Source organism: Balaenoptera ricei, chromosome 11, assembly GCF_028023285.1.
Source record: "Balaenoptera ricei isolate mBalRic1 chromosome 11, mBalRic1.hap2, whole genome shotgun sequence".
Classification (NCBI taxonomy): Eukaryota; Metazoa; Chordata; class Mammalia; order Artiodactyla; family Balaenopteridae; genus Balaenoptera; species Balaenoptera ricei.
In genome coordinates this window covers 60,285,749-60,299,760 of record NC_082649.1, presented here as the reverse complement: position 1 = coordinate 60,299,760, position 14,012 = coordinate 60,285,749, and the positions used below count along the sequence as shown (strand labels likewise).

At 52.5% G+C, this 14,012-nt stretch overlaps 2 protein-coding genes across 35 annotated transcripts in view; one reads left to right on the top strand and one right to left on the bottom strand.

Annotated features, from left to right (window-relative positions):
* Window positions 1-6,689, top strand: part of ACKR2 (atypical chemokine receptor 2) — a 110,441-nt gene extending 103,752 nt beyond the window's left edge. For all 34 annotated transcript variants that reach the window (XM_059939301.1, XM_059939280.1, XM_059939300.1 and 31 more), the window contains one exon: window positions 4,313-6,689. In XM_059939301.1, the coding sequence (XP_059795284.1) occupies window positions 4,313-5,502 (1,190 nt within the window). In that variant the 3' untranslated portion in view covers window positions 5,503-6,689. The remainder of the gene's footprint in view (window positions 1-4,312) is intronic.
* A 5,368-nt stretch (window positions 6,690-12,057) lies between these two features.
* On the bottom strand, window positions 12,058-13,593 carry LOC132374887 (5-beta-cholestane-3-alpha,7-alpha-diol 12-alpha-hydroxylase). Its single transcript, XM_059939278.1, has one exon. It carries the CDS (start codon window positions 13,591-13,593, stop codon window positions 12,058-12,060), a length of 1,536 nt encoding a protein of 511 aa, XP_059795261.1.
* Between the last annotated feature and the right edge of the window lie 419 nt (window positions 13,594-14,012).

Here is a 14,012-nt window from a genome sequence, read left to right as displayed (position 1 = left end):
TCCTGGGCCCATCATTTGCTGATCTTAAGCTGTGGGCAATTGGGCTTCACCTCTCCAAGCCTCAGTTTCCTCATCTGGAAGATGGGGATCATAATGGTACTGCTTATCAGAACTATGGTGAAGATTAAATGAGAAGGAGCTCAACTAACATAGCTACCTTCCTGTCTAGATGGACATAGCAGTATCCTCTCTCTTATTGCCTCAACTTTGACTTCTCTGAGAGGCCTGGGGAGGGGAGGCCTGGATCCTCAGGAGAAGACATTAATCTCCAGCCAGATTCTTGCTAAGTTAAAGCTGGAGCCAGCCCAGGCCAGCAGCCTCAGGATGATGTTACTGCCCCAGAGACAAGCTGTAGTTTGCCCTTGTGCCCTTGGCTTCATTGTACGGGGAGCTCAGCTGACCTTGCCCTTGCTGTCCCTGCTCCTTTTGGCCTCCTCTCTATCTAGTTCTCCGGATTCCCCAGAGGCTCTACTCCAGAGCTTCATTCGGGGTTGCCTTACTATCTGCTAAGATGTGAATAACTGACACTGCAATTCATTCCTCTCACGGTGTTTCTGGGTAAGCCAAATAAATGAATTCAGGTAACAAGGAAAAGTGAAAAAACAAAAAAAGGGAAAACAGAACAGGGCTAGATGGAGTGTTAGGGGTGGGGTAACAGAGACCCGAAGGGCAGTCAGACATGGGGTTTGTGGCTCAGTGCAGCCGTACGGAGATGACTCACTGTATGCTTTGCACAAGTAGTTCCCTCTCTTTGAGTCTCTGTTTCCCCACCTGTAAGCTGGAGGAGGTGGACACCATGCACTCTCACTCCCTCAGTGTGAGATGCGGAGGGCACAAAGGGTCACCGGAAGTGACCCTATTGCCACTGTGTCAAATTACCACAAATTCAGTGGCTTAAAGCAACACAAATTTATTATCTTAAAATTCTAGAGATCAAAAGTCTAAAATGGGTCAGCCCAGCTGCATTCCTTCCCGAGGCTCAGGGGAGGATTAGTTCCTTGCCTCTTCTAGCCTTTAGAGGCTGCCTGCATCCATTGTCTTGTAACCGCATCCCTCTGACCTCTGTTTCCATCGTCACATTTCCTTCTCTGATTCGGATACTCCTGCCTCCCTTGTAAAGGACCTTGTGAGTACAGTGGCCCCACCGGGATAATCCAGGGTACTCTCCCTAGCTCAGGGTCCTTAATTACTTCTGTCAAGTCCCTTTTGATATGTAAGGTAACATATCCACAGACTTCAGGGGTTAGGATGTGGATGTTTTTGGGAGGCTACTCTGTTGACCGTAGGGAGACTACGTTTCTCAAGGAGGCTCCATAAAGCCTTGGGGGCATTAATGGTGGAATCTACCGAGGCTGGACCAGCCAATGAGGGCGACACCTGGGCAACCAAGACTTCCTGAGCTCAAATCACACCTCTCTCAGGTGGCCCCTTTTGATAACTTCTAGACAGGGCAGAACAGAGGCCGAGAATGAGATGGGACCAGGGACAAGGCACTGTTTCTGAGTCTGAAGACCTGGGGCTCAGATGCAGCTCAGCCAGTGACTTCCTGCGTGATTGTGGAGAAGTTACTTTGCTCCTGGGTTAAGTGGGGCTGACAGTTCCTTCCTGGTTTGCCTTCCAGGACTACCAGAGTTGATATGAAGGTGCCTGGCCAGTTGTCATGTGCATATGACACATGCTGGTTGCTGTTGTCATCCTTGTTGGTATTATTGATGAAAGTGATGGGAGGGCTGGTGGCCCCAGAGGTCCAGAGAATGTGGAAAGATTCCCAAGGTGAACGATCAGGAGGCCAGAGGCCCCGAGAGGGAGAAGAACGGAGTGTTCCAGGTGAAGGGAGCCTTGTAAAGGTGACCTGGTCCAGCCTGGGGCCTGCTGACCCTGACTTCTGGCTTTGATTAAAGCAATTATCAGACTTGGTTGTTTGTTAAAGCAAAAGTCAGAGACTTTCAGAAGCCAGGTCAGGATCAAGGTCAGTGCTAACAGACTAGAAGAGCTGGTATTTAATTAGTGGTAACTCCTGACTAATAAGCCCTAGTCAGGCCCAAGTGCAGAAGGGCACTCCCTCCTCCCAACGCCAGCAGCTCACGGGCTCCCAAACCAGCCATGTGCTGGGGGTGGGGGGTGCCCATACTGGTGCCCAGGAAAGAGGGGCTCAGGGACAGGAGAGCCCAGATGCACAGGAAGGGAGTGAAGGACGGGGGAAGGAAGGCACAGGGCCAAGTTCTCGAGGCCAGTCAGGAGCAGAGCCCAGCCCTAGTTAAAGCCTCCCAGGCCGAGGTCTTGGGGTGGGGATAGGACGTCTGTGTTTCCCCAACATCTGGCACAGAAACCAGTTGACAGGAGCCCAAGGGTGGGGCAGAGGCTCAAGGAGTAGGAGGACTCCAGGGCTCTCCTGAGAGAGGTTCTGCCTCAGCAGAATTGCATATTTCCATCACAGGGTCACGGTGTCATGGATACTAGAAGGGTCAGCTGAGGACCTGAGTCAACATTTCTTTCAAAATTCTACCTGGAAAAAAAACCAGGCAAAACTTCTACCGGGAAGGACTGGGGAAAATGTTTGCAATATATATGGAAAAAGCTAAAATCCTTACTATATAAAACCTCTTATAAAATGAGAATCCCACCCATTAAAACAATAAATCATGCACAGAAGACATACATACAAAATAATACATTAGGTGTATTAAACGTTCAGCCTCATTTGAATCAAGGAATAAAAACTAAAATACAGAGGTACAAGGTGGAGTTGATTTGTATTTCTGGGTTTGTGGCCCATTATCATCACCGGCCTACAGGTCTTATTCTGGTGCCTGTGCATGATTGCCTGCTTGGGCCACAGATTCTTTTTTATTTCCTTCCTCTCTCCTCCCCAAACCCTCTTCCCCATTGGTGAACAATCTAACGTGCTGAACATGAAGTCTCTCTCCTTTTAGAACACAGAACAGGATTGAGCATAATCCTTGGTTCATGACACGTTTTTCACTGGTTCACGTGAGGCTCTCTTTTTAAAATTATGTTTAATAGTACAATTAAAACCTGGGAAACTGCTGCCCAGAGAGAACTTGACCATGGACAGTCACCTGCCCCATCCCATGTCTCTGGCTTCTCCTGCCCAGGCAGCCACCATCTTCAGTCTGGTGCCTGTCTTTCCCCTGTCTTTCATCTCTTTGAGCTCCTTCACAGCATATATTTATATCCTTCCTGAGGTGGTGGTGGTTATATATATATGTTTCACTTGTCTTAATTTTATTAAAAGAGTATCATGTAAGTATTTTTATCATGTATGTATTTTTATGGAACCTGGAGATAGCAGTAAAGAGGTAGAGACACACAGGGTGATGGTGAGGGGTGTGAGGAAGGGGTCTGTGATGTCTCCCACGTTTCAGTCTTAGGTGACCAAGTAGCTGGTGGTGCTGTTCAGTTAGATAGACAAAGGAGAGGAGAAGAGGCTGGTTTGGAAGATGATGAACTCAGCTCTGGGCAAAGCAATAATTTAAGCAAATGTTTATTGAGTGCCTCCTATGTTCTGGGCATTCTTCATAGAGCTCGAAATGCTCTGCCTGCATTATAACATTTAAGCCTCACAAGAACCCCACGAAAAGGCACTATAATTAATATCATATTAAAGATGGGGAAACTGAGGGATTAGGTTTAGTTCTGAGTCTATCGACATGATGGTTCACACCTTTCTGCTGAAAACCTAGAAATAGTGGATGAAATATTTTTAAAATATTAAATATTTATAAATGAAGATATTGACATAAAACTAAATGTATAAATAAAATATTTTTAAAATAACCAAAGGAAGGGAAATCCTCAAGTGAGAGAAGTAAAAAGAGCTCAAAGCCAGAGTAGACACACTAGGTATTTATAGAAAAAACAAGCCCCACTGAAGAGAAGCTCTCATTAAAAAAAAAAAAATTATAAGCCACACAAAGAAGAATAATTCCAAGCCACGCATGAGGAAGAGTATGTACACAATAAATAAGTGAATTGGTATCCCTAAATAATAAAGAAAAACATGAAAGACGTTATCAGTCTTTATAAATGATGAGGGGGAAAATAAAGAAGAGAAACCATCATGAAAGAAGTGAGTACTGTGAGAACACCTGAGGTTAAGTCAGCTACCCAAGGTGACATAACTATTAAGTGGTAGCCTTGGGCTCCTCATGCTTGTTCTCGTGCTTGCTAGCCTATGGGTTACTGGCGTAAATGCGAAGAGCCTATTGGACACCCCAGAGCAGTGGCTAAAGTGGGTTTGGAGAGAGGGTGGATTCGTCTCCTGTTGTTCACACTGCTCTCTGGCCCACAGAGCTCCAGCCCTGGATGTGTCCTCCCACCATGGCCGCCACCGCCTCTCCTCTGACACCCACCGCCAAGGTGGCCAGTTCTGAGAACAGCAGCTCCTTCTATGACTATGAGTACTACCTGCACGACGTGGCCTTCATGCTCTGCAGGAAGGACGAGGTGCTGTCGTTCGGCAGAGTCTTTCTGCCCCTCTTCTATGGCCTGATCTTTGTGCTGGGCCTGGGCGGGAACCTCCTTCTCCTAGTGGTCTTGCTCCGGTATGTGCCTCGAAGGCGGATGACCGAGATCTATCTGCTGAACCTGGCCATCTCCAACCTCCTGTTTGTGGTGACGCTGCCCTTTTGGGGCATCTCTGTGGCCTGGCATTGGGTCTTTGGGAGCTTCTTGTGCAAGGTGGTAAGCACCCTCTACACCGTTAACTTCTACAGTGGCATCTTCTTCATCAGCTGCATGAGCCTGGACAAGTACCTGGAGATTGCTTGCGCTCAGCCTCACCACCGGCTGAGGACCCGGGCCAAGAGCCTGCTCCTCGCAGCTGCCGTGTGGGCTGTGGCCCTGGCTGCCTCCGTCCCCGACATGGTCTTTGTGAGGACGCATGAGAACGCCCCAGGCGTGTGGGACTGCTTTGCGGATTTTGGGGGGCATGGGACCATCTGGAAGCTCTTCCTCCGCTTCCAGCAGAACCTCCTGGGGTTTCTCCTCCCCCTCCTTACCATGATCTTCTTCTATTCCCGCATTGGCTCTGTCCTGGCCAGGCTGAGGCCCCCAGGCCAGAGCCGGGCTCTGAGGATGGCCATAGGCCTGGTGGTGGCCTTCTTTGTGCTGTGGTTCCCGTACAACGTCACCTTGTTTCTGCACTCGCTGCTGGACCTGCAAGTCTTTGGGGACTGCACGGTCAGCCAGCGCCTGGACTACGCGCTGCAGGTGACAGAGAGCATCGCCTTCCTCCACTGCTGCTTCACCCCCGTCCTCTATGCGTTTTCCAGCCGCCGCTTCCGCCAGTACCTCAAGGCTCTCCTGGCCACTGTGCTCCGACGACACCAGGCTCCTTACCTTGCCCAGGCCCCACCGTCCAGCTATTCTGAGAGTAGTAGGCTCAGTGGCCAAGAAGATATAACTGGCATGAATGACCTCGGGGAGAGGCAGGCTGAGGGCTCCCCCGACAAGGGGGACGCGGGGAAGAATTCAGCCTGAGTGGCCACACCGCCGTCCACGAGAGCAGATGGGACCCAGCTCAGCTGCGCATCCACCAAAGCCCTCCCTTCAGAGGTCTCAGTGACGGTGCTGGTAACCAGTCAGTTCTTGGTCCTCAGCCATCAGCAGCGTTCGCTCTCTCCTGTCTTCTCCCTCCTCTTTCTCCACTGCCTGCCAGGACGCCACACTCGCTGGCCTGAATGGCTCCCAGCTGACCCCTGGGCTTCCTATCCTCGTGCTCTCCTGTCATCTAACCTACACCAGCAGCCAGAGTAACCACAACACCCTCAGCCGTCTCTCCCATCCCCCTCAGAGCAGCCCGAGGCCTGCCACCCACCAGACTGCCGCCTTCCCTGTGGCTCAGCTGGGGAGATATTATTGCAAGATTGTTTACTATCACAGCCTTGATGGTGGCTCCGGGGTCTGGCAGTCAGGAGGGGCTGGAGGTGCTCCACACATGGGAGTCTGCGGGTGGGAGGCAGAGTGAGCACGTGTTCCTGGTGGTCCAGGAGCATCTGCCTCCCTCTGCCTCCCACGCCCCCTCTCAGGAGCCTTCAGGGCTCCCTAGACCCTGCACTACCAAGTCCAGAACCTTTGTCCAATTTAAGGCTGGAGCTTTCACAATTAGAATCCCATACACCATTTCACCCTTGTACTCCTTCACCTCCCTTTTCATTTCCTGGTTGCCACACCCATTGTTCTTTCCTGCACGTTCCCGTCTTTGCTTTTACGCTTTCCGGCTCCCTTATGGAACAGGGATCATTTTCCAGCCAGGTATCCCCTCACCCTTGTTGTGTAACTGAATCCTACTTGCTCTGGGAAACCACTCCGGGGTCACTCTGCCCTGTGCTTTGGGTAGAGGTTGGGTAGAGCATGGGTCTTTGACCAGTGACGACCTTATGTTTCCCTGGCACAGTGATTCATTTATGGATGGGCACATGACCCAGGCAGAGCTTGTGAAACGTAACTTGACTAGAGCATGCTAGAACAGAGGCATGAAACTGAAGCCAAGGGGATGTGAGGTCTGGAGCTGCTCCTTCATTGGTTCGAACTTCAGAAGGTGAGGTGACAGCAGTGAGTGAGCAGATCCTGGGGGCGGCGCTCGAGCCCTAGAATCAAGGCACGGCTGAAGCTCATCCCAAGCCTGGACTTGACGGTGACACGAACCAATAAATTCCTTTCCAGTTTGGGGTGGTGGTGTTTTGTTACTTGCGATCTAAGGACTCCTGACGGATATGCCCTGCCTGGGTGCCTCATGTCTCCCACGGTCGGCATCCTTCCTGCCCACTGACACGTCCACTGAGAAGCCTTTCCCCGGGGAGCCCCTGGCCTACAGTGCCATCTCTCTTTCCTGAGCTTCTAAAGCATCACTGCTTTCTCCTACCCCCCAGAGCCACCTGGCACAACCTGCCATGTCCTGCCATGTCTGTCCTGCAAAACCCAGCCCAGAGCCTGGCAGACAGTAGTGCTCAGAAGGAAACCTTTAGATGGATAGACTGGAGACCAGGAGGACATGTGGCTGGGTGAACGTAAGCTCTAGGGGAGTAGGGACTCTGCCTGGTGTAAAATCTGCATCCCCCATGCTTCAGTCAGTGCTGGGAATGTAGTAGGTGCTCACTACGTTTTTTTTTTTTTTTTGAATGAATAGCTGGATGGATAGAGAATTGAGCAGGTGGTCGGTATCCTGCCCACTCTTTCTTCTCTTCCCCTGAGCTTGGATGGTCTGGTCACAGCACATGTGTCATGAGCAGGGCTGTCCCTGGATGTTACCTGAGTTGACCTGGCTGACTTTTCCCACTGTGTCAGCTCTAGTGCCTCTGGTTCTCTCTCCCCAAGGCCCCAGATTCCCCGCTGTCAGGAAGGACTGTGCGCCCACTCAGTCCCCTGGGAAATGAAGATCCTCTGGATGTGAAGGTGGTGGTTTGTCTGAGGATGTGGTGGTGACGTTCTATTTTAGAGCTCTTGAAATCTTGCCCAACCGGGGACCTCAGTCCTGCCCGCATGGCAGCCTGACTGGTGAGTTACAGCCTGAGCCGTCCTGGTAGGATCTAGGTTCCCAGAGTCTCTGACTTGGTGCCCATGATACACAGATGGGATGGGACAAGGTATGCCAGGCAAGGGACACCCAGCAGGGCTTGTCACCAGCATTGGTGGATTTGCGTGTGTGCGGGGGGGTGGTCTGTGTGCGTGTGTCTGTGTTGCTGTTGGGGCTGTGTGGAGCACATATGGCTGTGTATATGGATCTAGCATGAATGTGTCTCTGTGTCCATGTGGGTCTGAGTATGTGCCCGTGGGTTTTCCGTGTGTTCCTATGTGCCTTTCTCCGGCTGTGTTAAGTGTGGGTGTGTGCTCTCTGTAAATAACAGGTGTATAAGACGTAATGCCCTGAAGCCTGTGCCTAAAGGGGAGGAGAAGGCCTGGCTGCAGGTGGCCCATTGGTCCCTCTCACTGTCTAGTTGCCATACACCACAGCTGACCACAGTGAGGGCTCTGAGTGTGGCACAGTTTGCGAGAAGGTTCGCTGGCACTGGTCAGGGAGTGAATTGGGGGTTGGCTCTCATACACAGGTCAGGATGGAGAGAGCCAGGACAGTGCCCTCTCCATCCTGACCTGACTTCCCAGCCTGGACCTTGGTTCCTCCTTCCACTCTCTGCCCACCCCGAGGCTTGGCTTCCCGTCTGCACTGCCTAACATACCTGTATTTCCTACCTGAGGTCTGAGGAAATCCCCCAGGATTCTCTTGGCTCTCAGGCTCTGAGGCAAGGGAGACTGTCCCGCCCGGCTGAGCCAGGGAGAAGGGCGGGCATGGCTCTGCTTGGGAACAGAGCTGCCCACCCTCCACCTTGTGAAGTGTGGTGTGAGCGTTCACAGCAGTTACTGCCTATAGAAACATATCTCTTTATTTTCCTAGAGGCCTGCAATTCCACCACAGGCACATCATTCCTGATCTTGCTTTGTTATAAGCTATCCTCAGAGAGGATACACAGAGGGAGAAAAAATTTGGTGCAGAAATGAGGGGTTCGCAGACAGAACTGCTGGGTGAGGACAGGCAGCGCCTAGATGCGTCCTTGTGGGTCTCAGTCTTTTCGCTGCCCCGAGGCCTCTGCCGGGGCAGGAAGGGTGCCCTTGTGGAGGGTGTGTCCAGCAGTCCCCAGGCCAGGGGGAATACAACTACAGGTGCCACGGGCCCCTCTCCTGCCAGCAGGTGGGCATGGGCCTCCACGTGCACAGGCTAATCCTGGCTGCTCGCCACTTTCTTGCAGGGGGGGGCCTGTTGTTATGGTGGACATCCCTGACTGTGGGATGGTACGCTCGTCTTCACCTCACACCTGACTCCCCTGAGGCTTCCCTCGGTCCCAGGTAGACCCTCAAACCGATCACAGGATCCATGCAGTTCCTGGGACATCTGCACGTGGTCACTCTCAGCTGAGGCCTCTTTGTCCCGACTTAGTGGGCTCGGGCCCGCAGCCCCGTCCCAGCCTGTCCACAGGCCCGGCTCCCGGTCCACAGTCCTCTGGGTGTGTGGAAAATGAAGGGATGCAGCACCCATGTCCGGGCAGGGCCAAGGAGGTGTGGGGAAGCCCTGTGTCTTTATCCCTGTTCCCACACCTGCTCTGGCACAGGGCCTGGCTGTGTGGAGGAGGTTGCTGGTAAGCTGCCCAGAGACACGTCCTGGCCTCCAAGCCCCCTTCTCCCTCTCCTGTGCTCCCCACGGGGCTCTTCTCCTTGCGCCCCTGGCCCTTGTGGAAGGGGGTCAGATGTCTGGCTTCTCCTAGCCAGTCAGAACCCTATCAGGCTCTGGGCAGATGTCACCATTTTGGGGCAGCTAGACCCAGAAAGAGGCAGGCCCCAGCCCAGAGTCACACAGCTAGTGAGGACAGACTCCTGTCCCCGGCCCGGCCCCTGCCCAGTCTAACAGCCTGTTATCCTGGCCAAACTCGGGGCAAAACAGGCAACCTTAAGACAAAGGAAGAGGCCAGTCAGAGGTGTAGGGTTGGGGTAGCAGAGAGAAGCCCCCCTGGGTGGTCCCTGCAGGGGATCTGCGACGGTCCAGCCACCGCAGGGGGTCTTCCAGGTCCTGGAGAGGGGTAAGGGACTGAATAACACCGTGAGTATGGGGTCAGAAGGACCAAGACAACTGATGGTTGCAAGGCACTTTATTTAGAATTTACTGAATCTTATATAGACAGAAGAGGAACTCATTATTAGACAATGAACCCATAGAATTGCTTATTGCTTATCTCAGTTCAGTCACCACCACTGACGTCACCACGGACGTCAACAAGTTTACAACAACTATCCTTGAACATTATCTTCCCTTAACCAGGCTCGCACACAGCCCCCAGCCATAACGAACAACCAGGACTCTCAGTTCCCTGAGGTCTCCTGGCTTGAGATAGCTTTGTTAATCTCTTTTACATTCCTCAGGCCTGGGAAAAAGAGTGCGTTCCAAGGTAAGGGCTTTGCTTTTTGTGAGAGACATACTGTCTCCTCCAGGAGTTACCTCCAGCTAAGACTGCATGCTTCCCACAGGGATCCATGCTGCCTGGGCCTCCCTTCTCCAGGACGCTCTATCAGCTTCCACGGTCACTACCCTTCCTATCCCAGCCCCAGCCAGGGCCCTGCCGTCAGCCCGCTGCAGCTCTGGCAGTAGCACCCTCTCGCTCTCTCCCAGCCCCGGTAAGCACGCCTGGCAACAGGGATTGTCTCCATTTCACAGGCCGGAAAGCTGAGTGAAGGTGGGAGGGGAAGGAAATTATTTGAGGACATGAAGTAAATTAGCCGAGTCTGGAAGTCATGTTTCTGTAATTTAATCTACATTTAGGGAATTGGGGTCAGAGATGAAGGGATAAGATACCAAGCCCTATGGGCTCCAGTCTGGAGCAGGGGGCAGGAGGCAGAAACCAGGACACAGAAAGCAATGACATAACAGATGTGCTGTGATACACTCGGTGGTAGGGGAGATCAGATCCAGGGGATGGAGGCCATTTCTGGCCAGAGGATGGGATGGGCGAGGTTCAAGAAGGCTTCCGGGAAAACTCATTCCCAGAAAATGTATCTGGAACAATTTCATACAACTTTTAAAAAATAAAAAGAAAATCACCCAACTTAAAAAAAAAAAAGAAGGCTTCTGGGAGTAGCTCGCACCAGGGTTAACAGTGAAAGCGAGCCCTGTACTTTACAGACAGTGCCACCGGAGAAAGTTGCCAAAGTTGAATTGCACTGGATTGAAAATTTGGGGACCAACTGTGGCAAAACTTAAATGTCAGGTGTGTGGAGGTGATGGGGAGCCAGAAAAGTAAAAGGGGGACACCCAGAGGTGCTTTTGGAAAAAAAAAGTCTCTGGCAGCAGGGTAAACAGAGGGCCCACAGGCCCCACGTGGAGAGAAATGTCGAGTTCTGAGCTATGAGAAAGGCAGTGGGGGGTGGGGGGGGAAGGGGGGGGACAAGGTTCAGTGGCACCACAGGGGGTCGGGCTGACAGAACTCTCTCCCTATGGGGGAGAGAAAGGGAGGAGCCAGTGTGTCTCCTCTGTATCTGCCTTGGGGGAGGGGGTGGATGGTGGTGTCCCAAGTAAAGAGAGGCAGGGAAATCAGGAGAAGCAGGTGGTTCAGGGCAGAGGTTTGGGGGACAGATGCTGAGTTCTGCATGGGCCGAACTGAGTCAGAGGTGCTGTGAGACCCCTGTGGGGAGATTGGGGGTCTGGAGTTAGCAGAGAGCTCTGAGCTCAGCGATGGTTGTGGAAACCAAGTGAGGGGTTGAGATCACCCCAAGGTAGGCGTGCAGAGGGGAGAGGAGGGCACAGAGGAGGGACCTTGAACAACTCCTACATGAAAGGCAGCCCTTCTCTAGAGCTGCTCTATCCAATACAGAAGCCACTAGCCCCACGTGGCTATTGAGCACTTAGGATGGGGCTAGTCTGAACTGAGATATGCTCAGTATCAAGCGTTAAAAAGTACATACCAGATTTTGAAGGGAAAAAGAAATGTAAAAGTATTTCATTAATACCTTTATATTGACTCCCTGTTGAAATGCTAATATTTTAGATATATCAGGTCAAGTAAAATATAATATAAAAATGAATTTCACCTCTTTCTTTTTACTTTTTAAAAAATGTGTCAACTAGGAAATTAAGAATTATGCGTGTGGCTTGCCTCATACTGCTATTGGATGACACTGTCCTAAACCCTGAATTCCACAGGATGTGGAATAAGTGTTGAGGGAAAAAAAACAAAGCAGAGTGGGAGGGTGGAGACTAAACGTTTGCAAGATGCTGCATTGCCCACCGTAACCAGTGTCTACACTGCAGGACTTGTCAAGGCATGTATTAGCCCCCAAACTGAGTTGCCCACAGATACTGCCCCTTCCCTGGACTTCCTGTGAGACGCAGTTTCTGCAGAATCCACTGTGAGAGACAGTGTTTTAAAGAGAGAAGAATAAGCCTGTGAGGTGACTAGAAGGAGGCCGAAGAGCAGAGAGGGCAAGCAGGTCAGAGGAAGGGGTGGTCTGGGGCTTCAGAGGGGTGAGAGGAGGTGGAGACCCCAAGGGAACCCCCTAGCCAGGCTTGCGGCCACCTGGGCAGAGCTCACTCCACAGGCGCAGGCGGTAGCGGAATCGCACGTCGTGGCTGGGCTGTGTGGTGCCAAAGCCCCAGCGCTGGGGGTCCACGGGTGGCACAGGTGTGTCAGGGTCCACCAGCTCCAGGTCAAAGTGTGTGACCATGAGCAGGACAAAGAGCTTCATCTCGCTGAGGGCCAAGAACCTCCCAGGGCAGATGGAGACACCCGAGCCCCATGGCATGGTGTAGTGGTGGATCTTCTTGCCTGCCTTGTAGAAGTCCACTTTTCGGCTGCCGCTGGGGGTGAGGAAGCGATCGTACTTGAAGGTGGTGGGCTCGGAGTGGATGTCGGGGTCCATGTGCACTGAGAGATAAGGGAAGAGGGCCAGGATGTCTCCACTGCGGAGCAGGTACTCCTGCCCACTGGCCATCTTCAGGCTGTGGTCATCGTTCACCACCCTGAGGAGGGTCGGCGCGGCCCCCAGCCGCAGTGTCTCTTCCATCACGCTGTCCAGCACCGGCATGCGGTGCAGGGCACCGACCTTAAAGTTAAAGGACTGCTTGGCCTCCAGCCTGGCCTCTCCCAGTACCTGGGTGGCCTCTTCCCTCACAGCCCGCATGGCTTCTGGATGCTTCAGGAGGAACAAGAGGGCCCAGAAGGAGGTAGGCCCTGTGTTACCCTGGGAGGCCCAGAGCATCATGAAGTTGAACTTGTCCTGCATGGCTGGGGCGACTCCCTGCTCCCTCAGATACTGAAGCATATAGGTGATCCAGTTGCTTATGCCGTACTTCTCCATGTTGTGTTCCACAGAGAGCGTCTTGTGGAAGAGACGCTGGAGCCGGCCCACTTCCAGCCACTCCCGGGGCCCCAGCAGGGAGTAGACAAACCTGGGGAACAGGCGGTCGAACTTGCGGAACTGCACGAATAATTCCTCTGCCTGTAGCAGGTCCTGCTCCTCGTCCTTTGTGTAGCCGAACAAGCTCAGGTAGCCGGCCTTGAACAAGATGTTGTAGCAGAAGTGAAAGAGGCCATCCTCACGCCAGCTACTGGCATCCAGACCGGGGCCTGTGGGTCCCAGCATAACCAAGGACAAGCTGTCCAGCATGGCTTTGTTGAGCTCCTCCAAGCCATCCCCCATGAGGTGCTTGGTGCTGGCTGAGTGTATCATCTGGTAGTCTCCCGGTACGGAGCGGTATCCAAATACCTTTAGCACCAGGTTTTCCGCATACTCCACAAAGTCTAGTTTTCTCTGCGTATCCTTGAGGATGGGGCCAAAGGAGAGAGGGTCCATGACAAAGGTGAAGTACTGGCCCCCTAGCTGCACCGTGAATATTTCCCCGTGTTTAGCCCGCATGTGCTTCAGAAATTCAAACATATTCTTCCGGAAAGCCATAGCATGGCCCAGCCAGGGCACGGAGCCCTTATCCAGAGGGGGCTCCTTGGGTCTTTGTTGCCGGAGCAGCTCCTGCAGGCACAGATACCCCACAGTGGCCACCATCAGAGCTCCCAGCACCAGACCCCAGAGCACCATGGCTGTGCTCTTCCAGGTTGAGCTCTGGACACGTTGTTCTCTGGGTGCCAGAGAGTTTGGGAGGTCTTGACAAGTTGAGGGTAGAAAAATCTGTCCACCTGGACCTTGCCTGGTGACTACTGCAAGTTACAGTAAATAACCCTGGCGAGACAGTACCTGGGAGCAAAACGTTACCCTGGATTTTGTTAGGACCTTGTCATGTGGGAGGAGGAGGCGGGACTAGGAAAAAGCCCGGAAGGAAACCTCTAGCTATGGTCACAGCCCCCTCACCAGCTTCAGGCTTTGTTCTGACCTTTTCAGACCCAGCTCCAGCATCTTCTCTGCCAAGCCTTCCTTGACTCCATCCTCACTCCCGTGACTTACTGATTATTCACTCCTTTATTTACTCATGAATTCATGTATTCATTAATTTGCTAGTT

Coding starts and splice junctions, on each gene's coding strand:
- LOC132374887 (XM_059939278.1), bottom strand. CDS start 13,593: ATGGTGCTCTGGGGTCTGGTGCTGGGAGCTCTGATGGTGGCCACTGTG.